Here is a 24,651-nt window from a genome sequence, read left to right as displayed (position 1 = left end):
TGAAAATAGTGAAACCATACACTAGACTTTTCACAGTTGTGTTTTTGCGACACCACGTCCAATACTGACCTTGGCAATCAAGTTGTAGATTGAAATGGACAATACAATGTCTCAAGTAGTCCTATAAAGTGATATGGTTGTGCACAAGTTAATCATAATACATTTTAGCCATAACATCCCACAGCCAGTTACCACCTTGATATTTAGTGTGTACAAAACCAGAAATGTATCATTAGTAACCATTTCTTTCATGCAGAACCCGATGCTGAGCGGCTACTGAACCTGGGTGTCATTCAAACAGAATAGTGTATTTAAAGTGTTTGCGGGCATCTTCTAGGGTCATGCTTATTTTTTTGTTCAGCATCACAATCAGTTGTTAGCATGTTGACAATCAGTTGAGTCTTACTTAAAGCAAACTCTGTGAGCTCAAAAAAAAAAAATCACCTTGTTTAAAATCTCCTGTTATTACACATTAATACCAAAGCAGTGAAACGGTATATTGTGTAATCTTTGTGAAATAAAAGTCAATACACAGTAATACACTGGGAACAAAATTTATAACATAAAACAGTTTACACAGTCAAGCAGCAATAAAACACACTAATGTACATGTTATAAAACAATCAAGATCTGTAATTCAGCGTTATAGCTGAAATGCAAGTTGTAACAGAAAAAAAATACATCTACAGTATAAATGATATAATTAGACTGGGCCACATAAAAATGACATAAGTAACCCAGCTGATTAGAGGAAGTGGAAGGCTGCATATGTCAATGTGGGTTGATGGAATGCTCTGCTTCGGGGAGGCAGCCATGATACACTGCACACATCATCACCGACACATCAAACAATTCTGATTATTTCAGCATTTTAGTCATTACTCATTGATATGTACATAGGCAGCCCAAACAGTGGCCATTTGTTGTTACTATTCTTAAATAACTTAACAGCTAGAATTGTGAGGGGGGGGGGATTCTTGTAAAATCACTTATCTGGATGATTATTTAGTTACCTCGGCTGTATTCTGCTAAGTAACCAACCATTACTTATATCAGAGTACTGTACCTTCTTTTTAAAACAAATTAACAATTGTAGTATTGGGATATGTATAGTATTCCTTTATGTGCGAAATAAACTCACAACATGCCTTTGTATTTCAGTGGGATACATTTTCCATAAATAGCGATGGGTTAGTGAAGGAAAGAAACACATGACTTGTCCTACTGCTGACAATTTAGTCTTGAAGGGAATTTAATATTCTCGGTGCTGAATTGGTTAATGATGCCACACAAAACATATCACAATGGTACTCAGGTGTGTTTTCTAAGTCCCAATAAAAAGAAGTGAGCATTTGATTGACAGGCAGCTGATAAGCTCCTTCAGAAGAAGTTGGTTTTCAGTTTGATGGTAGGTGCACTTTGGACGGTTGGAGCAGGCTGCCTGGAGGCAGCTTTTGCTTTGCTCGCCTGGCTTTCTCGGATGGCAGATTCCAGGCGTGCCTTCAGCTCTGGAGCAGCACCCATCACCGTCTTAAAAGCATGCGGGTAAAGAGGTCCAATGAGCATTAGGTCCTGCAATGCAAACTCGTGCAGGTTCTTTGATACCGGTGATGCTGAACTATAGGCATTTGCATCAAGCAAGTAGGAAATTAGAGTTGGAACAAGAAGAGCAAGCAGCTGCACTCCTGTAAAGTGAAAGAGAGCGTTATTAATATGAAAAACATCACATGCAGTACAGAAGAGAGGAAAAAAAAAAAGCCACATTCTATAAAACATTCCATGAGTAGACTACAGAAATGGCAGGTGTCTATCATGCTTTATAGAAATATGGAGACAAACAAATCAATAGGCCATGAGGCCAGCAAAAACAAACCTACAATTCATATGCTCCAAATCTGGCCCTGTATTTTTTATTTTTTTTTAAATGAAAGCTATGCAATGGGGTTATCTTCAGAATCTGCAGATGTGGCTTAAAAACCAATCGGGAAAGACACCTTTAAAAATAATTGTTCTACGTACAAATCCCATTAATTCAAAATTTATCTAGAACCAGTTCTGGTTTACACTTGTGTATTCCAAATATTCGGATCGCTAGTTAATATAAACATTACCAATCAAGTTAAAATTACTTACTATTTTTTTCTTCACCTAATGCAACCAGGGTTTCTAGTACTTTGATGCCTTCTTGGACAGCAAGAAGCTCAGTTTGCTGAGTTGGTCTTTTTCTTTCAACAGCCTTAAGATTTTCAACCACCATGGGGGCCAACGCATGAATGTACGGAGTGGAGAGGGCTCTATTGGGGTGTTGGAAAACAGACAGCAGGAGCTGATAACATTTGGCTTGAACCTAGAAAATAAACCAAACCATTGTGATTTTAACCTTAATAGCGAATCAGTCATTATGAGTTTCACCATATAACGATACAACACATGGTAAACACTGTACAGTCACTGATACACAAATGGTTAACTAGGGGTGAACGTTACCGTTTGCTGAATAAAGTGATGTTAATGTGGTCCCGTTTTGCCTTTTTTTTTTTTTTTTTTTTTTTTAACTTACCCAGGGATCACTGGACTGCAGTGCCATTTTAAATCTGTTCATACAGCCGGTTTGCAGTGACACTACCCCAATTATTTCTGCGCTTGCCGACCACAGGAAAAGTACAATTGCTGTCAATATGTTCACTTCATCCACTGTATACTTAGAGTCACCTGTGGGCATACAAATTGAGACCTGTTACTTATTTAAAAGGAGACAGTATACAATTGCCAAACAGTATTTATATAAATAGCAATAATTATATATATATATTATATATACATATATTCCACAGACCCACAAGCAGTCTAGTAACAGTACAAGTCCCCGGTTCTATATGTGCGCCACATTTTGTTACCTGGCTGAGAACATTCCAAAACGGAGGCTAGGGTGCTACGAATCAGATCAGTCCATTTCTTCTGCGTCTTTTCTGTTTTGGCCAGCGGAGATGTCATAATCGCCTTCATACCTTGTAGAGAAGCACTGACAGGCAGGGGTACTTGATTATCTGAAGACTTTATTGAGGTCTCTTTCAAAACTTTTGTGATTAAATAAAGGATGGTAGGCAATATTGTCATACACCCTGAAAGGTACACCAAAAAAACAAAAAAAGAAAGATTAAATTCCTTCATTAATAATCTCTTAAAAACAATACCCTTTTCTTCTATACCACTGAGAAACAATTTAACAACAATTAATTTATTATAAAGAGTTTGAAGCGTACTTCCTGGTTTATCGCAGGACAGTCCCAATTTTCACGCACGGTTCTAAATAGCAGTCCCTGTATGGTTTCTGCCAGCACTTGGGGTTTTGGGCTGGTTGGGGATCCTCTGATCTCCCACGATTGTCCGACGGGAGCTGTAACATTGACGTTTGTGCGATGGCAGCATATACCTCCACTGCAGCTCCCATGTGGCCCCTCACAATGCTCCGAAGGTGAGCTATGCAAGGACGCTTTTTGGGTAAGGCGACAGATGACTCTAGCCACCCACTTCCTAGCCAGCCCCGCACCTCATCTTGCCACACTCCCCAACAGAAGTGTCCTGATTTGGACACCTGAAATGTTCAGGGGCATGATAAAGGAATCATTCACATAAGACTGAAAAACAGTTTAACGCCATGTATATCATAATCAAGGATTAAGCAGCGCAGCAGTTTACCAAGTGCCTGCCTCTTTCCATTTAGGCCACATCATTGTTGAAAGAACTACCCAGAGCTGTGTAATAGTTAGTCTGTTAAGCATAAAGTCTTGAGTGCATACCTGCAGGTGAGCACAGTAATGGTAGCTCAGATAGTATTGTCACGGTAGCTGCCACAATGCGTGAACTCTCTTCCGACAGTTGCTGTAGTTTGGTGATGTGGCTTGGAGAGTCGGACATCTTGGAGCTGAGCTGAGGCATGTGCCTCACTAAAATGAACATCAGCAACTCCATGGCAGCAAAGACCAGAGATTTTCCGGGTACAAGTCCTCCACTTTCCTCACCTTCTCCTACATGCGTCTGTGTTTCTTTTTCGGTACTGTCATCTTTACCTGAAGTAACAAAGAAGAAACATGAAATAACACGGCGACAAAGTGAGTATAAAACTTGAGGAGCCGATTAACCCACAAGGGATCTTAAAAGATTCAAACAAAGTTAATCTATTCCATGGCCCATATTGGTACATGGTGATTACAGTGAATGGAGTTTTTGAATATATACTTTACACATATAATTGCTCATTGGCTTACTTTGTGCATTTCTTTGCTCCTGCAAGTTGTCCTGGGCTGCTCTTACAATCTCCTGGACTACTGTAGTCACCAGAAGCTGCACTGAAGGAGGATCCCAAGTAAGGAGCAAACGGTGAAGGACATTCAGAAGCTCCACTCCAATTATCTATGATAAAAGCATCCAGCATAGTGATTGCAATGAGAACCAACTCACATTCCACAGATCAAACCAAATGTTCCTAAAGTCTAAGTCTTCTAAATGGCCTTTATGCGCTCAAATGCTTTCAGGGCCAACACTGGGGCCAGTTTCAAGTCCCCCTTGGATGCATAACTTTCACCATGCAAAATGCCACAGATTAAAATCGCAGTGTGCGTGCGTGTCCTACCCGGTGCAAGAGGCTGCCTCCCAACTCAAAATAAACATTGAAAATTTCAAGTTTGGCAAAGGGTACAGGGATGTTCCATCTTGTGGCCCGTAACTTCCATAAACGATTAAAAAACCCACCAAAATTTTCTAAACCAAGCACTGCACTGGCTTGGGGCCAATTATCATAGGAAAACATTAAAATTTGAAATATTTTCATCATTTAATGTATTCATCCTAAATGTCAGACTATACTACACATTTTGAAAAAAAAAACAATACATAATTTGTATGGGTGCACAAAAATAAATAAATTTAAAAAATCATGGTTCAGGGAAGAGAATACACAACAGTACCTGGTCTTCAGCAATATGCCTTCTGGCAAAAGGCGAATCCAGTAGTATGCGCAGAGCCTGAAGACATGCGGTGACATGGTCAATGGGCTCTTCGGGCCGGGGTGCACAGAAAAACTGGATGCTGACGCCTACACACAGACACATAGCGACAAAACGACATTTAGTACCCCGAAATCACTCACACTCTACCTTGAATCTGATAAGAACCAATAAAAGCCCTTGTAACATTTGTAGACATCAGGATATGCAGTGTGAAAAAATACCCCTCGTTGTTTGTAAGCTTGTTTTTAAGTTTTTGTTGACCCCTTTGCTGCCTGGTGCGGCAAGATGCGCCTTAGGACATCTTGGCACACCAGGTAGCAAGATGCACCAAAGGACGTACTTGTACGTCCAGCTTTTTTGACAGCAGTAGGAACTTCTCCCTGCAGCTGCATGGTAGTTCACAGACCGTCTATTGACAGTGGAGAGTCCAAACTGCCCGCAAAAGACCGCATTGCTGGCTTTCTGCAGTGAGATTGTGGGTAACTGTTATATATGAGAAATATGTGATCATGCATTCGCTTCTGGTGGGTGTCCATGGTGACACCTGCCAAAAGTCTTTGAAGAAGAGGAGACAATGTCTGCCTGATCCCCCTGCTGGCTCATCACACACTATTTGTTTTCTTCTGAAATATAAATATAAAAAAAAACCCAACTATATAGTGATGGTCTCAAGGTGACATCACGAGCATCTACAAGATGTACTGAGAACAGTGCAAAAAATATATATTTTTATATATGTTCTTTTTAAAGTGCCCCAACATCCTACTGTCCAAGCACTACAAATAAAAAATTACAAAAACCTCTTCACCTAGGTCCCTTCTTGAGGCATATTATCAATATATATAACAAAAGACCTCAACAGTCTTGAAAGCTTCTAATATATTATACAATCAAAGTATCATATTTACCAAATCTTTATTTTTTGCAAACTGTGATAACCCCGATGATAACTATGCCTACCCAACAATACACTCAAGAGCCACCTGATATGACGCAGTGATGAACGGTCATTTACCTAAAATCAAGTGCATTCTGTCCTTGTTCACTTCCATCAAAGACTTTGTACCAAGTGGTGTTCCTACTGGCTGGTTAAGTGGAACTGCGGTGTTTCGTTTCTGAGACGCGGACACTGTTGCTTCCTCACTTGTGTCTGAATAGTTGAATCCCGTACAATTGAGCCAGAGTGCCACAGCATGAAGAATAGCAGCCCAAGAGTTCCGGTAATGCAGCCTGGCTGTGTCAATCGTCTCCGGAGTATAAAAAGCCCCACCTATTTGCATAGAGATATTTAAAATATTTACACAAGTGGTTTTTCATTACTTATATCAAAATAAACCATGATCAAGATCTCCTATATGTACTTGAATATTCGATACAGTAGATGTTGTACATGTGGCTTTGGTAGAATACTCACCATCTGGAGGAAGCTGACTAGCAAATTCAGGTGGAAGCGTGAGAAGGGCGTAATCTTTCAAAGCTGCCAGCCACAGACGGCTAAGTGTTGGAAGCTCTGGCTCGACCAGAGATATCAGACTGTCAGGAGGCAGCTCGTCGGTGGTGTTGTAAAACCCATCTTCTTCATCATTCGTTTTTACTGGTTTACTGGGCTTGCCCTCTGCTTCTTTTTTAATGTTCATGGCAACAACATACACCTTTTAAACATAAATCAAACTGGTATTCACAAGACCATTAACACACAATGTGCCCCGGAGGACTTAAGGGTTTGAACAATGTGGATTTACAAAAATGGATGACCATTACCTGGTCAATGATCTTATTAGTCAGCCAATTACACAAACCACAAGAATCCCCTTTCTAATTCATGACAAAAAAAATAACATTCTGTTGGTTGAATTAACGATAACATAAGCATTTTTCTAACACATTCTAAAAACAAGACCGATACCTCCGCCCAAGCTTTTAATACAGCCAGTTTTTCCATAGTCATGGCGCTCTCTCGGTAAAGCGGGTTGGGTGCTCCTTTTCCTGTCTGCACTTTATCCAGAGAAGAGACCAGCAGGTGGTGCACACGACGCAGGTCATTCAAATCACTCACAACCCTACTGCCTATCCAAGCGCTGCACACCTGACAAGAGAAGTAAACATTAGTTCGGACTTTATCCATATTTCAATGACTGATGTAAATACTCTGATATCGCTGTACCTGGCAGGCTTTTGCAGTGATGTCCGACGGTGTGTCCTGTGAAAAAGCTGGTCTTAATGCAGCTCCAACCTGAGGATAAACAAAATAAATATGACTATTTAAACATCTGTGTAAGCTTTAGGTCGCCGACACCTTTAGAACGTTTTTAGGACTGATTTTGTATGCCCTCAGCCCTAGAAGCTGTTGTATGGTGTCTTACATTGGCCTGATACTGCTCTAGAATCACATGTCCTGGAAACTCAGGCTCAGGAACAGAAGCAAACTTCTTTATGATGTCTTCTAAGGCTTGGAGGCCAGCCATACGCAGCTGGTTACTGTGATCAGTGGCGGCCATGAAAGCCATACGAATAAGGTCCGAGAGATGAATAACCAAAAAGTCATCTGTAAAGCAATCCAGAGAAATGAAAGTAAGAAGAGACAGAAGAACGTTATGATGAAACTGCACCTAGATGGACTCTAGATGCCTTTTTAAATTAAATCATTTGGTTTTCCAGTTTTGTTTTCTGGATTCAGTCTCACACACTATGTGCGATCCATACAGCCAATTGGAAACGTTTCTTAAAATGTAGACTGTATACAATATTTTATAACAGTATAACATTATTTACTGAAATACAACTGATACTACTATCGTCAACATACTTTTGAATTATTTAGAGTAGTGCATGTTAAAGAATAGGCATCTGTAGACACTGCCCTCAAGAAAGCCATACACAGTATCATTTTTGGATATCAATATGCGATTGTAAGTAGCATTAAACATAGGAAAGTAGGAAAATCATAGCATTTGCTCTTACCTTTAGGATTTTTCATCCTTGCCGAGCGGGCAGCAGCCAGATCAAAGTGAGGTTTGTCTGCATTCTCACATAGCATGATTATCCGACATAGGCAATCAGCTGCAAACACACGAGTGGCCCAGCGTGGGGCAACAAACGGTTTGGATTTATCATCCTCCCCAAGAGTGGTAAACATTGTATCATCATCCATTTCATCCTTCTTCTCAGAATCCTCATCCTTTGCTCCAGCCAGCAGTCCTGTAGTGCTCAGATCTGTAATGAAAGATCACATAAGCTTTGTTTCTTTAACCTAAATACGGGCAATAACAGGCACGTATACTATGGAGAATTAAAGGGAAAAAATTCCACTATGAAATGTGTAAATATTTAAAATATACAGGTAATGTCACCAAATCTGTGTTTATGGGGTGAAAGCTGTGCACAATGATCTAAAATATTTGCATATTTGCTAATTGATGTGTAGTCGGACAGTCAGAAGTCACACACAGGGCCGGCCTTTAGGGTGTGCAACCACCGCTGAATGAGTAGGGACAGTTGGGGTTGATCATGGCTCTCCATCTAACTGGCTCTCTCTTGAAGAATTCTAGCTATTGACACTGAGCGGCCCTATAAGATGTGTGCATGTAACATCATTATTTACTAACCATGTTATGAGCAATTATTTTAGCTTCTTTTAACTGAGATCTCCAAGAAAATGTAAGTCGTTGAACGAAAACTCTTTTGGAAGGTGCTATAGATTGACATAATACTGACCACTAGAGGCTGCCAAGACATCTTTGCATAAGAGTAGCCAATGAGATAACTTGTTCACAGCCAAGGAGGATAGCATGTGTCCCAGGGTGTCATGAATGTCAGAGCACAATTTGCTGTCTGTCTCCCGGTCAAGCATACCAAATAGGACTCCTTCCAGACCTGTGTCGGTTATATTTATATCTGAAAAATAAGCCACAGAAAACAGAATTATCACAATCCACATTTGGCTGGGGTGAAACCATCGTGGTAACCATCTTGGCAAATATTAATAGATCTACAAGAACGTGAACATAGAGCTACATTATTTTATCATAAAAATATTACTTAAATCACAGTAAATGAAAATGACTTAAAGTGTTTACTTATGATCAGCTGTTGGGTTTAAACTAGCTATATGCACCATGGGAGGTCAAAATATGCTCTGTATTTATACTATCCACACGTTCTTGCAATTTTCACCCATGTGTTCCTCAGCAGGCGTTGTCTGGGGAGGGGTTTTACAAGCGACTCATTTTGGATCAGTCATTAGGGGACATGGAACAGGTAATGCAATCTTATGTACTAAACAGCACTGGGTTGTATTCACTTATCATGAAACCTGAGGGCTGAGACCACTTTTCACTTAACGGAACAGGAAATATATCTTGTAATGAGATTAGATATGGTGGCATAAGGTTTGAGTCAACAAGATCATACGGTGTTATTCGTACCAAGAAGAGAAATCCTACAAAACAGCGTCCTCAGACAATTTCTCCTAAGGGGAGGTCTGTGATACTGCCCAAACACGTTATGTCACACTTACTGATACCACTGCTTTCCTTGTCTCTGGCATTCTTCGCTAGGTTCATAGCATATTCACAGACCTCTGCGGCTTCCCTTTGAGCCAGCTGTCTTAGACAAGCAACAGCAGCCCGTCTCAGTAACAAGTGGGAACTGCCCAGGTGAACCTGTAAAAGCAAAGTATGATTTTTCAGAATACATCCAGCAAGGTATTCTGCCTTAGCTGAATTTTCATTAAAACTCAAAAACCCTGCACGTAATTGGCACTAGAATCGGACACTTACACAGAGACAGGGGACCAGGCTGGACAGATTGACATGGCGAGGTGCAAACATGTGTAATTGCTGGAGGCAGGAGATGGCAGCCGCCTGGACCAGGGAGTCGGTGTGATCCTGCATGATGGCACAGCCCACCAGACACGAAGAACGTATTGTAGAAATAGTAGCCCCGTTACCTATTTGCAAACATGTAGATGTCAGTATAATTCTCAGGTATATAAACATATGACTTATTTACATATGACTTTATAAACAATAAAGATATAGAATTCACTACCTAGGCTCGTAGGAGTTTTTCCTTTTTTTATTTAAACAGAGCTGCTAGACAAATCTTCTAAAGTGCTAAATTTCCAAGTGGAAACTGGTAGGCCAGGAGTTAGTAAGGAATTCTATTCCATTTCACTGCTGAAACTAGGGCTGCAACTAACGATTATTTTAATAATCGATTAGTTGGCCGATTATTTTTTCGATTAATCGATTAATCGGATAAAAAAAACAATATGCAAATTTTTCGTTTATTTAAAATAATTTAATGAACTGGATGTTAAAAAACAACTTAAAATTTACATTAACATTCTTATTTTGTTATGATGTAATAAAAAACAATATTTTCAAAGTACAAGAACCCAAACACAATATTTATGAAACAAAATAACCCCAAACATTCTGAAAAGAGGTGGACTATTACTGTTCAAGAAACTTTGCCCCAGCCCTGGCACTTTGCACCCAGCACTTTGCACCCAGCACTTTGCACTTTCCACCCAGCACTTTGCCCCCAGCACTTTGCACCCAGCCCTGGCACTTTGCACCCAGCACTTTGCACCCAGCCCTGGCACTTTGCACCCAGCACTTTGCACCCAGCACTTTGCCCCAGCCCTGGCACTTTGCATCCAGCACTTTGCACCCAGCACTTTGCACCAGCACTTTGCACCCAGCCCTGGCACTTTGCACCCAGCACTTTGTACTCAGCACTTTGCACCCAGCACTTTGCCCCAGCCCTGGCACTTTGCACCCAGCACTTTGCACCCAGCCCTGGCACTTTGCAGCCAGCCCTGGCACTTTGCAGCCAGCACTTTGCACTGTGCCCCTGCACCCAGTCTCCAACTCTGCCCTGCACCCAGCCCTGCCCCCACATTCTGCCCTGCCCCCACACTCACACTCTGCCCTGCACCCACTCTGCCCTGCACCCACACTCACACCCTGCCCTGCATCCCCACCCCCACTCTGCCCTGCACCCAGTCTCCCACTCTGCCCTGCACCCACACTCACACCCTGCATCCCCACCCCCACTCTGCCCTGCACCCAGTCTCCTGCCCTGCACCCCCACTCACACCCTGCCCTGCATCCCCTGAAACCCCACCCCCACCCCGCCGTGGACCCCCACCCCCGCGAATCGCTCTGTGCGAATGGAGCCACTCGCACAGAGTGAACCGCTCTGTGCGAATGGAGCCACTCGCACAGAGTGAACCGCTCTGTGCGAATGGAGCCACTCGCACAGAGTGAACCGCTCTGTGCGAATGGAGCCACTCGCACAGAGCGAACCGCTCTGTGTGAATGGAGCCACTCGCACAGAGCGAATCGCTCTGTGCGAGTGGCTCCATTCGCACAGAGCGATTCGCTCTGTGCGAGTGGCTCTGTGCGATCTGTGCACATAGACATGAAGAATACTTACCTCCGGAACGCGTCACATCCGTCACGTAGTTAAAAGAAGGCGGAGACTGCAGAGCGTGTAGCAGAAGCGGGGAACGCTCGCGGAGGTAAGTAAAAGGAGCCGAGTGCTCCAACAACGAATCGATCACTCGATTAATCGATAACGGAAATCGTCAACAACGATTTCCGTTATCGATTATTATCGATTTTATCGATTCGTTGTTTCAGCCCTAGCTGAAACTCTCGGATATTGGGTTTACTTTTGTGATGAGGAGAATAAATGCATACATACAGAAAATATAGGTTGAAATATAGTAGCTTGGTAGTGATGAGTACCTGTAGTTTAGGGAATCAAACCCCTGCACTTACTGAATTGGTAACAAGTGATCATGTAGATTTAGTGGTGGTTACTGATACCTGGTACACTGAGCTAAACGACTGGGATGTTACCATAGCAGGACACATGATATATGAAAAGGAGAGATGGGGTTGGCCTTTCTGTTAAGAACAGCTTAAAGGTTAATATTATACAACGTAAGGAGGAGAACCTAGACACAGTTTGGTTAACGTTAGAACTTAAAGTAATTGTTCACATAGGTGAGATATTTAGACCCCTGGACACGCAGAGAAGCTTGACCACCTGCTACTTGAAGAAATGACCAAGATTTCAGGTGAAGTTATCATTATGGGGGACTTTAATCTCCCTGATGTGGAGTGGGGGGGGGAACTGTTGGGTCAGCCAGGAGTAGAGATATATTCCTTATAGAAATATGCTGTACTCCTTACAGGGACTGTGTCTCAGGCAAATGGTAGAGGAGCCAACAAGGAATGAGGCTGTGCTGGATTTAGTATTTACAAATGGAGACCAGAATTAAGATGTCACTGCAAGTGTTTGGGCCAATTTACCAAAAGAGTTTATTCTATGAAATTCGATGCATTTAAAATGGGCTACATTCTTATTAAGAAAAGAATATACAGAAATATAAATATTAATAAGGATAGATTATTTATAGCTTGTAGGTACAGTGGGAAATTAGATTTTGGGGTCAGAAAGAAGTTATTCCCCTTTTTGAGGCACAATAAGCAATGACCAATGTTAAGTTTTGCCTTCTTTTAGATCAATGGCAGTGTTGAACTTGTCAACACTAGATATATTCTAAACGTATGCAGATAACATTTAATAACATGTTTTTCTTCAGTTCATTCTAAAATGGTTCATAAGTGTAGATACTAAAAGTACTTGGAAATGTTCTAGAACTACTTAAGTTTGCAGTCTAGTAGTGAAAAATTATCACTAAAAATGAAGAACTGACAGTGTTGGTAGATATATTTTAAGTTTTACAACTTACCCTGCAGTTCTGGCCCTACTGTAGTTATAATAGCACCCAAGCATCGGCCCAGGCACTGATGCACTTCTGTGTGTGATGGAGGAACAGTCAGCAGAAGAGAGAGAACCAAAGAGAGAGTTGGCTCAACATAGCCACGATACATGGGACCGCTTGAATCCACTATTAGTGCAAGCGAGTGGAGAGACCAGGTCTGCAAGCAGAAAGAAAAATAGTCTTTTTAACTTGTATTTTGTGTATTAGATATTGGAACTCTAATCTATAGTATTAAACTGATTATATTTTGAGAATTTTTTTTATTGAATTGGGCAGTAAAATGTGGCAATTTAAATGCAGAGAGAAATTTAGAGCTTTATAATGATGTCATATACCATAAGGGCATGCATATTTCTTGGGTTCAGGTGCTCAATTAGGGTTGGTTAGACAATTCCTGCAGCTCCTTCATCCTAGATTGTCTTCATGCTCACCTGAACTTCTGGTGAGGTTCCATCCTGGGCCAAAGCCAACAGGATGCTGACACTTGTCTTTAGGTGCTGGCCTGACCCAATCCCTCCAACGTAACGATGGAGGCAGCCCAGAGCCAGAGAATTTCCTGTTCTTGACACTACGTCACGGGCAGACTTCAACCTATTTAAGTTAATAAAAAAAAAAAAGCACATTTGGTATACAAGCGTTGCCACTGAAGAAAGCACGTAATACAGAACTTAAATATAGTATCCAAACATTGGTTATTTTAGGATTTTTAAATACGAAAAATAAAATTCCTAAAACACTAGATATTAATCTGTATCTTGTTCACAGACGAGATTCTGCTTAAAATCATGTGTCACTACACTTAAAACAATAAAATATAAGTAGTCATACAGTATATTGTCATTGTGTATAAAGTATTTTGGTATACCGCTGCAGAATGTGATAGCACTATATAAAACAATAAATAATAATAATGTGGACCAAGCCACAAGCAATCAGAGTTTTAGCAATCTTGCAGTAAATCATATTTCTAAAGGTATACTTATTTTAAGGCATAGCCCATACTGGACTGGTTTGTTGACTGGTGCTCAAAGAGGTTTGAACAGTACATATTACTCATCTTGAGTGCAACATTTATATCAGAACCTCAGTCAACAGTACATGGACATATAAATAGGCTAATAATATCATTACTACAGTATAGTAATCATCTGCAATGTGCAAGGAGTGTGTATTTTTGTATTCAGTTTCATTAAATATTGTCTCTGTTTTTATGCAGTTAACATCACGGAAAGTATACCTCCAGCAAATAAAAATCATGATTTTAAGGTCTATACTCTCGCATAGTACCCATTTCAATCCTTATCTCACTTGTCAAAGCTGTGTTGTGCCATCCTGGCAATAAATGTTGCTTCTCCAACAACTTGCGCCATTCTTCCTAAGGCCTCCCCAGCAGCACATCTAAGAATAGGGTTGGGATTGTCGAGGGCACCCATCACCAGCGTAAGGGCTGACTTACGTACTTCCTCAGGACCCAGAGAGCTTTTGTTTTCTGCAAGACCCTGGACAAAAGAGAATTGTAAAAATTAAATGTATTTTTAATGAAAACCCTGTAATTTAAATGCCTAAAAATGTTTTCACTGTTGAGGAACTTTTCAATGAATCAAATTCCATATGGCGATGTCATGTACCTTTAGTGCGCTAAGCACAGCAGTGAATATATTCAGCTGTACAGACTGCTGGCGGACTCCTTTGGCCTGTTTCACACATTCAGCAAAGTGGTCCAGCATTTGTAGTCTATTACGTATAAAAGAGAAAAGGTAAAAATTAAATAAAGTACATTTTCAAAACAGTGGGAAAAGTTTGGACAAAAAAAGTACATTTATCTCTTTGAATTAAAATACTTAACTGACCTGTGCTTGAAAGACACATGAGGGAACACCACTCCGAAAAGGGCCACAGAAGCATCAATTACAGACACCCCTAATGGTAGTGGGCCAGGCACAGCTTCACCGGCAGGGATGCGCAAGTAAATGGATGACGGGTCGTGCTCCAGCGCACCGCTGCCAGAAGCACTGTTGGGCTGGAGCTGCAAGGCATGCAGATATCACAGAGTGAGACAGAACAGCCAGAGGGCTCCAAGGCATAAGATATTACCCCAAAATCAAACACGACAGCCCACTGGTTTCAAGTCAATCACAAACCCACATAACGTTTTGGCAAAGCAGCCACAGGAGTGATATATCGCTTCAAGTTCTTAATTCTGCCATTTGGGCTACAAATTGCACTGATTTAGTGGTTAAATAAGAGGAACATGCACAAAATAAAAATTGCTTCTGCTCCGTCAGATGTCAATGAGCTATAATCTCTGCATCTGGGCCTATTGAGTGATTGCTCAGGATCAGATGAGTTGAATTTAACAGCTGACAGTATGCCAGATGAAAAAGAAAATATTAAAAAAAAAAAAAAAAAGGAATAGTTGTAACTGTCAAGAGCAACTACTAAAATTCTTAAGCGCAATACCAGTTCACATATGCACTGGCCATTTTACTAACAATCTACGGGGATACTGTGGGTCACCGGACATTGAAATAAATTAGGGCAGCAAGTGGACAAAATCAACCATCTTGGGGAGGAGCAACCTTTCACATCTCAGTGTATATTGAGAATGTCACTGGGTCACTCAATAGATCTACCTGATCTTCAATGGATTTGTGGTCAGTCTCTTGTAGCCAGGAGCCAAGCAGCACACTGTCATCATAGTGGCACAAGGAGCGGAGCAGTGATGTGGTGGTATTGGAGGAGTTGTCTGTTAAAGTGAATTCTGCCACCAATTCACGGAGAAGTACGTTGAAGTTCCCTAGGTGAACATAAACCGAATCAGTAATACAAAAGTGTCATAAGTAAATTTTCAAAATGGTAGAAATTTCAAAATGTTTAATAACAACACAAATACAAAGTACAAAATAGCACAGTACATTAACCACTATAGGAGAGAAAACATCTGCACTACTTCACTGATCAAGAAATATTGTGGTGCGGCATGGTTTTATTGCCAGAGAAAACATAAGTAAACACCGACAGATATATAAAAAACATTCATTCTAAGAGATATTCCCAGTTCTCTAATAAGTCACATTGTTAAAATCATACATTTATATTACCTTCATATGTCTTGGGAGGTAACAAAGCCAAAATATCATAGAGCCTTAGACGGACCATAGCTGCACTTGCTTTAAGATGTGCTCCATGTGCTTTTATTACAGATAGAATGCTGAGAATGTAAAGAAGATGTTACCACATATGCCAATACATGCTATGCTCCTTCAATTAATATAAACAACCATAAGAATTATAAGTGTCAACGTATATGAATATTAAAAATGGCTCCCAGCATCTTGCTTAGAAGCCAGTTATATTAGATGGCTGTGCAGAATGATCTGGCTTATCGCTATATGAATCTCAAAACCAATACCTTTTATATATTTATGCTACCCTATTCTGGAGCATTAAAAAGGTGTAACATACTTCTTCATGCACCATGCCATCATCACGTCATCGCAATCATGAACCATTTAAAAACTTACTGCGACATCATAGTCATTGCACACTCAATTGGGGTCATCAACTTTCTGATCACATCTTCTGTAAGCAGTTCGGTGCAGTGAGCAACGAAACTCCGCATAGCTTGAAATAAAGAGAAACAATGTTTTCTCTTAATGGTGTGGGTTGTAAGACAATTGCATTCAACCAATAACATACAGTATTAATTCACAATCTATTTTAAAGAAAAATAATTTTATGTATTGGAAAGGTTTTGTTTAAGAGCACAGAGAATGGTTGAATGGCTTGCAGGATAAATATCATCAAGGAAGATCGAGTACAGGAAGGAGGTCACACTTCAAAATGAGAGGAAATGTTAGAACAAGGGGGCAGAACTAAAACTACGGGATCAGAGGCCAATCTGTAATATAAGGAAGTGTTACTTTATTGAGGGGTTGATAGATAAGTGGAATAACCTCCCAGAAGAAGTGGTAGATGCTAATAAAGCGAGGGAATTTAAACAAGCGTGGGGCAGACATATCATGAAACTAAGGCAATACCAAGGATTGTTTCAAAGCTCCTTTAAGATAGCACCATGTGCTAAACTAAGAAAAGACAACCAATTTAGCATGATTTTCAAACATTCCACTCAAACAAATGACTGCACATAATTGGGGAGAAAACCTACCACACAATGCTCCAGCACGGCCTTCAAGGGTCACCTGCCAGGTAAAGGAGTCTCCTCTTGCTTTCTCAGCCTCCAGCTCTTTTAGCGATCGAGGAAAAACATTTCTCCATAGGAGAAGCATCTTGGGGAGATGGTAGCGCACTACAGAGGGCCCTGTATGTTATGCAGAAAAGAATTACATATGAAGAAAGCATACACACATGTAAACAAAGACTAACAAAAGAGGATTCACAAGCCCACGATAATGGTACAGATGTCGGATATGCAGAAAATCTTCAGAAACAGACATTTTGTCATCATAAACAGTGTGTCACAATGTAGGTAAGCATCTCAACCTATGTAACCATGGGCATCTGCCAATTAGTACCTACGTTAAATTAAAATTAGAATTAAGGATGCAGTCACTGAGTGAATATTAGTTTCCATCATGAACTAAGGATGCTACTGATGTCGGGGTCCCAGAAATGTTCATTTCTCTTGAGCCTTGCATCACCCAAGGGCCAGTAAAGTGGAAGGGGATAATACTCACCTAATGTCATTAGAGCCCCAAGCAAAAGCCAACCAGCCTGAGTGCGCTGCAGGGACAGTCTGCTGTTTTGCGAGGCCGTGCGTAATAGGTCCTCTGCTATACTGACAACCATCTGCAAAGACAGAAAACATGCATGCTTATAGTAAAAAAACAAACAAAACAAAAAACAAACAAAAAAACAGGGTTTCTTTTTTTCTGCTGCTCCTTTTCACATTTCTTTTTTTTTTTTTCTTTTTAATACAAGTTGGAGAGCAAATACTTAACCTTGGGTGCACTGTATGTATGGACTTAGAACATTGCATTGCAATAAAAATATACAAAAGTGTCCAAAGTAAAAATAAATAAAGGTGTAGTCATGAGTTCTGTGTGATGTTCATCACGCGGCACTCAAAACACACTACAAGTCCTGCATGCATATCATACATACCTCTAAAATGACTACTACAAAACTAGAAGAGCTGTGACCATGTCACTACGAATACATTGCACGTAAAACCCCTATGTAAGCTTATAATGACAAGTACCACTGCCGGCTGCCGCTATTTGTCACATTGAGCTTAGATAATAACAAGAGAGAAAACCAGTTTACACAACTTATTATCCGCTAATATTTGTCTACCAATAACAAAACAATAAAAGAAGAAATTTAACTTGGAATATGCCCCAAACTCTTGGCTGATCCAAAATGTCTCTTGAAGACCAATACCTGTTGTAAAGCTAAAGACCACCCAAACGCTCAACTAAAGTAAAAGCAAAGCTAGAAAAGGTAAAATTGTTTTTACAAAGTGTCTTTGTTCCAAGAGCCAGGCAAAATACTACTCCATGGGAGTCAAAGAAACTTCTTCCACTTTCATGCATATGCACTAATGAGTGTCAAAGTGGGAAGAAACAACAAGCTGTCATCCAGTAATGTCACAAAAAACATGCATCCATCATGAAGTTAAAAGTGACAGTAAGAAGTAACATCTTACGTCTGATTTGTATAATTTACGCTGACACAGCTTTGCCCAGCTTTACTTGTCCCCATGCATATAGAAAAGTAATGCAAATTAAGTTATCAAAGACCACAACCAACAAAGCAGGTTAAAATTGAACGATCATAGTTTGCACACAAAAAAAAATAAAAAAATACAGTAAACTTCAAAATATATAAAATATTTAAAAATAAAAAAAGATTATAAGCACTACCTTTCCTTTGGAGTGGGGAATACCCAAAGGGCACTGGTGTACACCTCCAAGAAGAGCAGCCACTGCAAAGCTGTAACCGCTAACAGCTTCGGGGGAGTTTTTCAGGTTATTAAGCCTTTCTGTGCATCTGTCTAGAAGTGGGGTAAGCTGAAAGGGTAGAGCCACTGCGACACAACGCAAACACCATGCGGCCGCAAGCCTGGCTGCCATGCTGGGGTGAAGTAGAACAGAGGTTACCGTGTCCAGAAGTCCTAAACACAAAAGTAGAATTAGAGAAGGTTAATGATACTATATGGCATTATATGACAAGATGAAAGACAAACCTTTACGGAAATTAAATTGTTCCAAAGTTACTTCTAATGCTGCCCTTGAAGTTAAATTTCAAATCTCTGGTCATGCAATAGCTATTCAGTCAATAAAAGCATAAGGAATACGCCTCGTTTAATGACAGCTACCTATAGAGGGTTCCTGAATAAGAGGAGATGCAGTGGAGCTCAGACTTTGCACCAGGCTCCCTAGCTCCTGCAAAGCACACACCATGACGTGCTGACTTGCCGATACGTCAGCTGTACCGGCCTTATTTTCATTGTTGGTATCATTCACCACAGCTTCTGAAAAATAAATCCATATAAACAATTAAAAAAAAAACAACAAAAACTGGCTGATACGGCAAAGCATCTCAAACTCAGGACCCAGTTCTTTTAATATAGGACTGCAGGCTAAAATGAATCAACGCCTGGGAATGTAAGAGCAGATGTTGCCGGTGGCCCAAGCTTTTTCTTTTTTTGCTTCAAGTGTTCAGGTATTATAAAAATTAACTTGGGTATCTTCAAGGTATTTTATTTTTTCTTTAATTAAATGCATCTTACCCACAGATTTCATCTGTTTGCCGATTGCCTGGCAGATCTCTTTAGCTGCTGCATTTTGGGCTTTCTCTCCCAACAAACTTCCGACGGTGGCTCGGAGAATAAACGACACGCATCTCCGGGAGTACACAGCTTCCACGTGTGTCTGGGTGGCACGAGGGTGTGAAACAAGGTCGAGTACATGGGACAGAAAAGTGGCAAAATTGCGCTCTAACCACTGCCCTCCCAGAGCTGTGACAAAAACCACGTACGCCTGTTAAAAGAGCGAAAGAGATAACACATTACTTTACGATTTACACTTGTTCTCTGAAAGCATTTATGAACAATGAATTCTAAATCTCATCTGAGTGCTTGTTAAACATTAAAAGGGGACATCATATAAATTGTGTTTATTTACAGTGACCAGTGACATACGCACTGCTTGTCCAATGACCCAAGTAATGCCCCATTACACAGAATACATTCAAAAGGGCACGGGGATGTTGGAAGGTATTTTTGAAGTCATTGACACATGTGGCCATATAATAAAGGTAATAAATGACTGGACATTCTTAATCGGAATTGGTTACAAGACTGTAAATTTCCTAAAATCCTGATAATATTTTGTGTTGATATAAATAAGCCAAAAGATAAAGACTGTACATAATAATCTGGTACTAACCTGTGTAACACCAACTCTAACCTCCCGACTAATCGATCCGCCACCTTTTAACATTTCTCCTCCGCTCTTGAGAAATCCAGAGCCTCCTCGCAAAAATCCTGTAGCCATAAGCTCTAAAACCTCCTCTAAAGTGGCTTTTTTGATGTTCTGGCGCATAACTAAAGAAAATATTGAGAACAGGTTAAAAAAAAACAAAAAAAAAAAAAACACGAGGAGGCATACTATAGATATACTGCTCTACAATCAAAACATGCATTTCAAATGCATTGTAATCAGTTTGACTTTACATTATTTATTACAACGCATGCTCCACACACACACACACACATATATATATATATATATATATATATATATATATATACTTGGTATAGCCCACCAAATGCTTCTAATGTTAATATATTATCTGTAGTTGCTGATACATCCTTATACTTGGAAGAAAGAGGAATAGTATTCGAAAAGAGACTTCAAAATCCTTCCATATTACAGAGAATTTGGCATCTCTAATACCAATACTGGATAACCTAGTTGAAATTGTTTGTTTATTTTGTCAGAAGCACTTGTAGATAGAGAAAGCTGCCAAATATTACGAATCATGCTAACAAGGCTACTACTTTTTGCAAGGGGGCTAGTATCACAGTGATCTATGTCCAGCTAGTTTCACGGCTGGTTAACAAGGGATTCCTAGCCCAACAGCGATGCTATAAATATACCTGTTGCTTGCTTTGGCATTAAGGCTGTGGCCATGACAGTGCCCAGGAGTTTGGAAACTGCCACTCTGACTCCGTAGTTTGAGCCTTCTAATGCTTTGAAGCAAAGCGTTGCCACGTTTTCCAGCTCTGCTGTCCACATAAACACAGCCTCACTTTGAAGCTCCAGAAAGCACTGCAGAGAGATTTTGACAATGATTAGACAGTTTTGCGGCAAAATTACATTTTCTACAAATATATATATAAAAAAAAGTTGGATTGTAAGCTCCCATTATTGGTGAGGACTGTTAATGTAAGTCATGAATATTCGTCTCACCTTAGCTACAGCACACCGCACAGCCATGGACCTGTCTGTCAAAAGAGACCGTGCATTCTTGTAGATGTCTCTGTGACTTGAAGCTGCAGCCCCACCGAGACCGCTAAGGACTTTCTGCAAGCTAATAAGGATTTCACTGCGACCCTGCGACTTAATACATTATGAAACAGAAGGTCACAAACCTATTACTTTTTTGTTTTCTTATATTTACTTATCATAAGCATTGTGGAATTCTACAATCCACATTCACTGAAGAAATAACTTTCTTAATCTTACCGACAGCAAACAGGGAAAGCCGTCGGTAAAAAAAATAGGACACAATAATAAAACAAACTGCACTCTACAACAAATTGTTTCATCCATGTGACATCTACATATAAAGATACATATTTAAAATAACCACCTTTATGTCACACCACCAGTCGGGGATACATAGAAAGATACACAAGCGAATGTAACAAGCCCAATCGATATCAACAGAAGAAGAAGAAGAAGAAATAAAATAATAAAAAAAGGTTTCCTGATGTTTCAGCAAGTATCTTCAAGATGGAGTTTATGTATAAAACGCAACTATGGTGCAACCGATGGAATGGCCTCCTAACTAAATCATCTCATAGGTTGCTGTGGTCAAAAGACCAGGTTGTATAACCCAAAATATTCTCCATGGAGGGATTTTAAAACTATAAAAGCACAAAATCGTGTTTTACAGACAAAATACAAAAACACAATACACACAGCTCCAGAGGGCAGCGTTCACTTACCTCAGCACTTTTAAGTGATTTTAAAAGATTATTTATTGTATCAGGAAAGGAGCTTCCTAGCATCCGACCCATCTTCTCATAAAACGCCCCGACGCAAGCAACAGCAGCCCTACGAGAGAGCAATAACCCCAATAACTACTCAAATTAAATATGAAATACAGTATGTAAAATTCATTTGACACATGTACTGGTGACCTTGGAGAACATAGGACACAATAAGTGTATTCCTGTTGAACATAACCAAGACGAGCCAAGAATGAATGTAATGCAGATTCCTGCAAAACATAGCCGATATAAAACAATTCCAATAATGAAAATAAATATGCTATGCACGCCCGTTATCGCGTGGTGCACTAACGCGACCAAACTTTGTAGTAAACAATATAATACAATGTAAATATCACCGGTAAAAAGGAACAATCCTACACTTAGATTAAAGGAATGAAAGAAAAATCACAATATAAAAGCACACCACTAAAAACAATGACCATTATTCCTCATTTGTTTTAGTTTACAGACGCTTACAATTTAGTTGGCAGGTAGGCCGCTGTATCATCTTTGCTTTTAATCATTTCATTACATTTGTCCAACGTTTGAAAGACGGTGAAGGTGTCTCCGATGCTGTAGAGTGTGGCAAGGTTCTTAGCGAGCAGTTTGCGGGTTGGAGGGCCAGGTGAACTGCTTATGAGTCCAGTGAGCTGTTCCACTAGTTTCTTTTGGTTCTCTTTGATGTCTGTCTGTTAATATAATTGGATTCGTTAATTCAATCTCTCTTGATTTGGTCACTTCTTGATGTAGCACACAATAATCGTCCACTCTTACACAATGTGACTTTTTACAGTTCACCGCACTTTAGGTATGCATACATTTTAAGATTTTATTTCTTACATCTAAAATAAGGTACAAAATTAACGTAAAAAATAATCGCGAAAATGAAGATAATATATTTTATGGAAGAGTAACAATACCTTGTTTGCAGCAATAAGAACCTTGTCCAGGAACCGTAGCCATTCAAAAATAAAGACAGGCTTCTTGGCCTCCGTGATCTGTGCCAAGGCATCTTCTTTCAGTAGCAGGCTGTGTGCGAGTTCCATTTCGGCTCTGAATCAGAACCTTAGCTTTTAAGAGAATACACAATGAAGACAACTGCATTTGTGGCTCTACGAACTTACTAAGTAATTATATATATGTTCTGTTAAATTTCCTGGCACATATCAGACTCTACAATCATTCATATATCAAAAAATGTAAAAATGCGTATAAAGATAAAGGGGTAATTATCAGTAACAGTAATAATACTGAGTGATCAACTGGTACATCCGCCATGAGGGTCAATGGAACGTTATCACCATCTTGTGTAACCATTTAATGGAATATCATCCGCTAATAAATAACGTTCCTGCCAATTGTTCCACTAAGGCTAAAACTGTTAAAAGGGACTATTTTATCTCAGTGAAGCTTATATTTGTGTCAAAAGGTGACAAAGGTAACCTAAAAATTTGTTTTGTTATCCAATATGACGTCTTCCTGACTCTTCCTACCAAGAACCAATGGGCAGTAGAGCACTGAATTAACAAAAAAAAAGTCAACAATCATGAGAGTGATGTGTTAAGATTACTGCTTCCACAGTAAAAGGTGGATCTCAGATTAAAAAAAACAAACAAGTGTTTATTTAGCCTACTGGAATAAGGATTTGTGGAAATAATAGATGTTTTTATATAAATAATAATACAATAATAAATCCAGAATAAGGTGGCAAATCTACTTGTACCATAAATGTCAGTCACGACCTGCTTCTACCATGACTACATCGTAAACCTAGGCTCCATTCGCCAAAAAAAAGAATGGTTAAATAATATCAACTTGGTCCATCTGTTTATTTTAATGAGCACCCCGCAAAGCCGCGTTTCCATGGCTTGACTATGTTACACAGCGTGAAGATTTCCACCATAAACCAGTATGTAACAAGGCTACGTCTGATGTCCTTTTCCAAAGCCTTACAAGGTCCTCGTTCGTTATAGTCATTCAGTGGGTTCGTTATAGCTATTCAGGTGTCAGTGGGCTTAACAGGGTGAAAGCGGGTGCAGTTTCAATTATCCATTACATTGCCAGTAAAAAGGGAATAACGGAACACACGCCATAACGCATCTCACGCTAAAATCTCACGTTTCATAACGTTAGAAAGGAATAAGGCAAGCTGTACAGCAATTAGGAAAACTGGGCTGTTTATCTAGACATTTAATACATGATGTCACATATAAACCACACCATTATTATTATTATTATTATTCCCCCCAAAAAATCATTTTCTACAGTAGAAAATGTAAATCTGTAGTCAAGCTCTTTGCTCCTGTTACATACAATCAGATTTCACCTGCAAGGTTCTTGTTGCCAGTCCTTGTATGGGCCTCAGCATCTTTCACTTATTCCAAATGCCCTCATCTACCCCATGATGACCTAACACTCCCAGGGTCCAAATACCCGACCTCCACCTGTAACGTTAACCCGCCATCTATACACATACTTGCTTATCTGCCAGCCAGGTACAGGTTGCTTATTCTTTGCTTCTCTTCTGGCTGCTACAACTACTGTCAATTCCAAAATCCGCCTCCAGGAAGAGCTTCACTTCCTCCCTCTAC

At 40.0% G+C, this 24,651-nt stretch overlaps 1 protein-coding gene across 2 annotated transcripts; it reads right to left on the bottom strand.

Moving 5' to 3' along the window:
* Positions 1-1,234: 1,234 nt before the first annotated feature.
* Positions 1,235-24,651, bottom strand: HEATR5B (HEAT repeat containing 5B). Of its 2 annotated transcripts, none has more exons than XM_053459751.1 (36): positions 24,537-24,651; positions 22,981-23,130; positions 22,538-22,749; positions 22,013-22,121; positions 21,252-21,401; positions 20,939-21,110; positions 20,226-20,383; positions 19,568-19,817; positions 19,154-19,309; positions 18,699-18,949; positions 17,511-17,622; positions 16,982-17,134; positions 16,338-16,437; positions 15,915-16,024; positions 15,447-15,610; positions 14,664-14,839; positions 14,442-14,547; positions 14,122-14,312; positions 13,245-13,404; positions 12,781-12,970; positions 9,788-9,957; positions 9,526-9,670; positions 8,724-8,903; positions 7,971-8,222; positions 7,373-7,554; positions 7,174-7,242; positions 6,916-7,095; positions 6,424-6,661; positions 6,025-6,279; positions 4,968-5,095; positions 4,269-4,413; positions 3,801-4,070; positions 2,898-3,122; positions 2,561-2,712; positions 2,134-2,347; positions 1,235-1,685 (listed from the first exon to the last, which is right to left on the bottom strand). In XM_053459751.1, the coding sequence occupies exons 2-36, from the start codon at positions 23,104-23,106 to the stop codon at positions 1,381-1,383; spliced, it is 6,156 nt and encodes a 2,051-aa protein (XP_053315726.1). In that variant the 5' UTR covers positions 23,107-23,130; positions 24,537-24,651; the 3' UTR covers positions 1,235-1,380. The 2 variants fall into 2 exon arrangements, with proteins under 2 accessions (XP_053315726.1, XP_053315727.1); XM_053459752.1 differs by having other exon boundaries at positions 22,981-23,125.

The sequence above is a fragment of the Spea bombifrons genome, chromosome 3 (genome assembly GCF_027358695.1).
Source record: "Spea bombifrons isolate aSpeBom1 chromosome 3, aSpeBom1.2.pri, whole genome shotgun sequence".
Taxonomy (NCBI): Eukaryota; Metazoa; Chordata; class Amphibia; order Anura; family Pelobatidae; genus Spea; species Spea bombifrons.
The sequence above is the reverse complement of the archived record's forward strand: the minus strand, read 5'-3'. Positions and strand labels throughout refer to the sequence as shown.